General features: G+C 42.9%; 1 protein-coding gene across 1 annotated transcript in view; it reads left to right on the forward strand.

Annotated features, from left to right (window-relative positions):
• Nucleotides 1-5,547, forward strand: part of pmepa1 (prostate transmembrane protein, androgen induced 1) — a gene marked incomplete at both ends in the record, with an annotated part of 28,807 nt that extends 23,260 nt beyond the window's left edge. The window contains 4 exons of the mRNA XM_079218876.1: nt 1,504-1,658; nt 3,142-3,195; nt 3,284-3,666; nt 5,232-5,547. Of these exons, the coding sequence (XP_079075002.1) occupies nt 1,504-1,658; nt 3,142-3,195; nt 3,284-3,666; nt 5,232-5,547 (908 nt within the window). The remainder of the gene's footprint in view (nt 1-1,503; nt 1,659-3,141; nt 3,196-3,283; nt 3,667-5,231) is intronic.
• Nucleotides 5,548-5,906: the final 359 nt, after the last annotated feature.

The raw sequence follows: 5,906 nt of genomic DNA on the forward strand, positions 1-5,906 counted from the left end.
TTGATGGGATGTGCTCGGCGGGTCCAGCACCATTTCATAACCTTTACATGAATCCAAGCGTATGAATGGGTGGATTCATGGAAAGGTTATGAAATGGTCACAAGGGGTCACCTGACTGTCTGCGTGTTGCGTAACGGTCAGCTGGTCAGAAGAGCATAACAAGACTGGGAGAACTGGTGTGAACCGTCTGAAAACCTGTCTGCATTGTGTGTGTGTGTGTGTGTGTGTGTGTGTGTGTGTGTGTGTGTGTGTGTGTGTGTGTGTGTGTGTGTGTGTGGTGTCGGCAGGCTACTTAATTTTGTTCTGTCTGACATGGCCCTGACCTCCGCCTGCTCCCTGTGAAAAAAACAAAAGTGTGAGAAAGTGCCCCGTTTGTGTGTGTGTGTGTGTGTGTGTGTGTGTGTGTGTGTGTGTGTGTGTGTGTGTGAGAGAGTGGGGGTAGTGGATGCAGGAAGAGGGGGTTTCGAGCAGACTGCCTCTAAACAAAGCTAGCCCTGTGTGTCTGTCTGGTCTGGTCTGGCGGTGTGTGTGTGTGTGTGTGTGTGTGTGTGTGTGTGTGTGTGTGTGTGTGTGTGTGTGTGTGTGTGTGTGTGTGTGTGTGTGACACTTGACATCTACATCTCTGTCTGGACTGTGTCTGAAAACCTTTTTTTCCCTCACAACACATACACACCTTGTTGTTGGGTGGACGCTTTACAGTCACATCATTTTTAGGAGGAATATATATATATATATATATATATATATATATATATATATATATATATATATATAAAATAATGGTTCACCGCTGTGGTTGCTTTAGTATGATTCTTTATTTTATATCTTTGAGATAAGTACATAGTACACATTTATTTATTTATCTGCAGTTGATTTTCTTAAGTCTTATTTATATTATTTTTCTTTTTATATTAATTCTCATCCTAAAACACATATATTGTATATATGTTGTATTTATATTGCTTTTTTCCTATTCTGCGATTCTGTTCTTGTTAGCAGTTCCTCGCGTATTCTTTTATTTCCTCTTAATATGTTTGATGAAGCATTTTGTTACATTTGTAACACATCAGCTATTAATTTGTCTATTTTTTAAACTTTTTTATTCGGGGTTGCTTTAACCATGTTTTAACTGTTTTTATTTTGTTTTACTATATATTGGCTCTGTGGCACTCTGAGTTTCTTCTGAAAGAAAAGTGCGTTTAAAAATGAAATATATTATTATTATTATTATTATATAATGCTGTAAAAAAAGTGTATTGTTTCGGGGTAAGAAAGAAAAGTTACATACAAGTATGTTACTGCCATTTAATTGAATTTTTTTAAGCAGTGAGCTATGCTAGTGCTGCATCCTCCACTTCCCATCATGCAACTGCATAGAGTCTGAAAGCTCCATGTTCCAGCCAGAGAAATACGCAGTTGATTTAACCCTGATGACATCACCATGACATCATCGGGGTCATTTCTCCTCAGACTAGCTAATAACGAACCCGTGTCTCTGTGCAGCCCAGCTGGAGTTCGTCCAGATCCTGGTGATCGTGGTGGTGATGATGGTGATGGTGGTGGTCATCACCTGTCTGCTGAACCACTACCGCCTGTCGGCGCGCTCCCTCCTCTCCAGACACGCCCCGGCCCGCAGGAGACACCTGCCGCTCGCCAACGTAAGTCGGAACGTTTACGTCTTGGAAATACTGATGATGGTTACTGACTTTAAGACATTACGTTTTCTGGAATGTTCCGGTAAAACACGCTCATGAGGCGTTATCTAATGCTAACTACAGTGATTTTAGGAGGAATCTACAGACAAAGAGGTGAAAATAAACACCGTAAAGGTGGATTTGGGATGTTTTCCTTCCGCTAGTCTGAAGGAAAACTTTTCTAAATTGTCTTGACACCATGTGACCACTGGGATTAAACGCCGCCGCAGGCCAGCGCTAACACGCTGACTAATTTCTTCATTACGGGCCGCACCACTGTTTCAAGAAACACACACACACACACACACACACACACACTCTTGACTTACACCTGAGGCTTCTACAAACATACGACTTCACTTGTGCTCCCTGAATCACCTGCTGCTGAATCACTGACGTGTGTGTGGCTCCCGTCTGCAAGTGAGACATGAGTAAAGGATGAGGCATAATCCTGCACACACACACACACACACACACATGCACACACACACCCAGCTCCCGATAAGCCCAGGGGAGTCATTGTCCCAGTTAATTTTGGATTAGCAGACAGACACACTGACACACATGCAGCCAGGCAGGAAAAACTTGCCCGAAAAAAAAAAAAGTTCCTTCCAGACATTTTTTTTTAAAGAAGCAAAAGAAGCTGCTTTCATCAACCGGTTTCCAGTTGCTTCCACGACGTCGTGAGGAATCGGGTCGTTGCATCAGCGACACGTCAGAGGATCCGTGTGAGGAGACAAAGACTCTGATGAATTAAACAGAAACGATTCTGAGACTCTGAGAACTGCAGCGATGAGAGACGTGCACCAGAGGAGCCCTCTAGTGGCCAAACCCTTAAGCAAACAATTAGAAGCACACACACACACACAAATACACACACACACACACACTGACAATCATGTTTTTATGCGCGACAAAATAACGAAGAAAGACGTTTTGCTTCGAAAAATGTCAACATTTAACTAAAGTTGCTTGATTTTGAAAAAGGAGGTTTGTGACCGACACAGTGAAACATACAACAGGGAATAGACTTAATATATAATCATAATCAATGATGTGTATGCCTCACTGTGTGGAAGAGACAACGTCTTCAACTTCGACTCAAACGTTGCTTTTCTTTGTCAAATAAAATCCGACAAATAAACACATGGATATACGTTCACTGATTTGTTATTTAATATACAAAAATTTAACCGTAAATCCTTTAAATGCAGCAACAAATTGGTCGAAACTTAAATAGGAATTAAAATCCCGGTAAATAATGTACATCGTATATAAACACAGAAAGTTTATCTTTATCCTTTTAAAATAATCTGCTTCAAATAAAATAAAATAATTTGCAGCCAAAGCACTTGAATGAACGACAGGTGTGAACTAGTAATGAATGCATGTGTGATACTTTTGGTGAAAGGGTTTAAATCAAAGTGAAACGCTCTCTCTCTCTCAGGAGGGAAGTCTGTGGTCGTCTGTTGCCACGGGGACCAGCAGTAGTCTAAACGAGGTGAGTGAAGGAGCGACTCGTCGAGCAGCTCGGTGTCGTTGTTCCCCGGCGTGACGCGGCAGTAATGTGGTGTCTTTCCTCTGGACAGCATCAGGTGTACAACCCGCGGCCTCCGGACCGAGGCGGGCCCTCGTCCTACCTGCAGCGGGAGCCTCAGCACGCCCATTCCCATTCCCAGTGCCAGTCCCAGTCCCTGCCTCCGCTCCAGTCCCAGCGCTTCCAGCACACGTACGCGCCGAGCCGCTTCCAGCCGACGTACCCCTACCTGCCCCAGAGCCTCATCGACCTGCCGCCCACCATCTGCCTGTCGGACGGGGAGGAGCCCCCTCCGTACCAGGGGCCCTGCACCCTGCAGCTCCGGGACCCGGAGCAGCAGATGGAGCTGAACCGCGAGTCGGTCAGAGCGCCGCCCAACCGGACCGTGTTCGATTCCCACCCCATCCACCGGTCCAGCTCCTGTCTGCAGGCCAGGTAACGTAACGGTCAAGGAAAACCTGGAAAAATCCTCAAAAGTTTTGGAAAAAATCCATTGGTGAAAATATGTATGAACCCAATGGATTTCCATGACTCTTCACCAAATTTAAAAGTCATGGAAATTTGGTTTAAAGTCATGGAAAAGTCATGGAATTTTAAAATGGTTATTACCAAGCCTGGAAAGGTCCTTGGGAAAAATAAAAATCCACCAATGGATTTCCATGACTTTCCAGCAAATTTAAAAGTCATGGAATTTTAAAAATGGTTAAAAAAAAAGTCCTTGAAATTTTCCAAAGGTTTTGGAAAAGTCATGGAAATCCATTGGTGAAAATGAGTATGAACCCTGTGTTAAGCATCTCACACACACACCACATTTAAAAGTCATGGAAATTTGGTTTAAAGTCATGAAAAACCTGGAAAAGTCATGGAATTTTGAAATTGGTTATTCCTAGGCCTGGAAAAGTCCTTGAATTTTTTTTTTAAATCCCAAAAGTTTAGTAAAAGTCATGTAAATGTGTTATATTCATGTGTTCATGACGTTCATTTACGCTGAGTTTGAATTAATGAATATGCTTTTAAAAGAAAGACGCTAAAAATATAAGCAGGCATGCATACAGGCATCTATATAAATGTTTATTCTTTTAATCAAACTATTGTCTCATTCATTTGAGTCATTTAAGGTTTACTGTATGCTTTGTATTCTCACTGTTAGTTTAAATACTACATTTACTCACTTTTTACTGTTTACACCCAGATTTTACAACATGTTTGGTCATGGAAATTTAGTTTAAAGTCATGGAAAAGTCATTGAAATTTGGTGAAAAGTCATTGAAATTTGATAAAGGTCATGGAAATTTGGTAAAAATTAAGTCATGGAAATTTGGTAAAAATTAAAAGTCATGGAAATTTGGTAAAAAAATTAAAAGTCATAAAAATTTGGTAAAAAGTCATGGAAATTTAGTACAAATAAAAAGTCATGGAAATTTTATACAAATAAAAGGTCATGGAAATTTGGTAAAAAAATTAAAAGTCATACAAATTTGGTAAAAAGTCATGGAAATTTAGTACAAATAAAAAGTCATGGAAATTTGGTAAAAAGTCATGGAAATTTAGTACAAATAAAAAGTCATGGACATTTTATACAAATAAAAAGTCATGGAAATTTGGTAAAAATTAAGTCATGGAAATTTAGTAAAAATTAAAAGTCATGGAAATTTGGTAAAAATTAAGTCATGGAAATTTAGTAAAAATTAAAAGTCATGGAAATTTGGTAAAAATTAAAAGTCATGGAAATTTTGTACAAATAAAAAGTCATGGAAATTTTGTACAAATAAAAAGTCATGGAAATTTGGTAAAAATTAAGTCATGGAAATTTGGTAAAAAGTCATGAAACCCATTGGTCAGAATGTGTATGAACCCTGTCGTCCACAGAGCGGGGAACCGGGAAAGGACGTAGGAACCACAGTTGCTCCAGTGTTTCCTACTTCCTTCCTCAGCCCGACTCTTCTCCACGTCCCTCTTGTTTTTCCCCGTGTCGTTGACCCCTGTTCTTCTCCTTCCAGCCTGCAGGCTCCGCCTCCGAGCGTCCACTCGGGCGTCAGCGTGCTGGAGGCCCAGGAGGCGGCGTCCCGGCAGCAGAAGCAGCAGGGCTCTCGAGTGGAGGGCGCTCCCCCGACCTACAGCGAGGTGATCGGGCACTACTACCACCCGGCGTCCCTGAGCCCCGCCCACGGCCACCGGACGGCCCCGCCCCCGGCCCCGCCCCCGTCCTCGCTCATACACGGCCTGCTCCGACCGCCGCCCCTGCAGCGGGGGAGCGTGGACAACAGGAACGCGAGGAACGCGAAGGAGAAATCCCAGAAGCCCCAGCGGGTGTGACAGTACTGCCTCCTTCTCCCTCGCCCGTTAAGGGGGAGGTGGGGGGCCAGGATTTTGGGAAAAGTGGTCCGCAGCCGATGAGGAGAACTACCCGGCGGAAGGGGAAACGGTTTAAGGGCTGGGTCGCGTTAGTCGTAGAACTCGTGGAAAAGATCATCACAGACGCGGGAGACAAATCTTGACACTTCCCGTTTCAGATGAACCGACGACGATGACGATGATGTCAGAGAAGGGAGGGGCAGAGGGTGCAGGAAGATCTCCACCCCGGCCCTCCTCCATCAGACTGATAGAACTTCATGCATTATAAATATTTACTCGTTCTGTTTGTTCCTATAGAACCTTTTCGTTTGTTTGTTGGT

Source organism: Taurulus bubalis (assembly GCF_910589615.1).
Source record: "Taurulus bubalis genome assembly, chromosome: 5".
NCBI lineage: Eukaryota > Metazoa > Chordata > Actinopteri > Perciformes > Cottidae > Taurulus > Taurulus bubalis.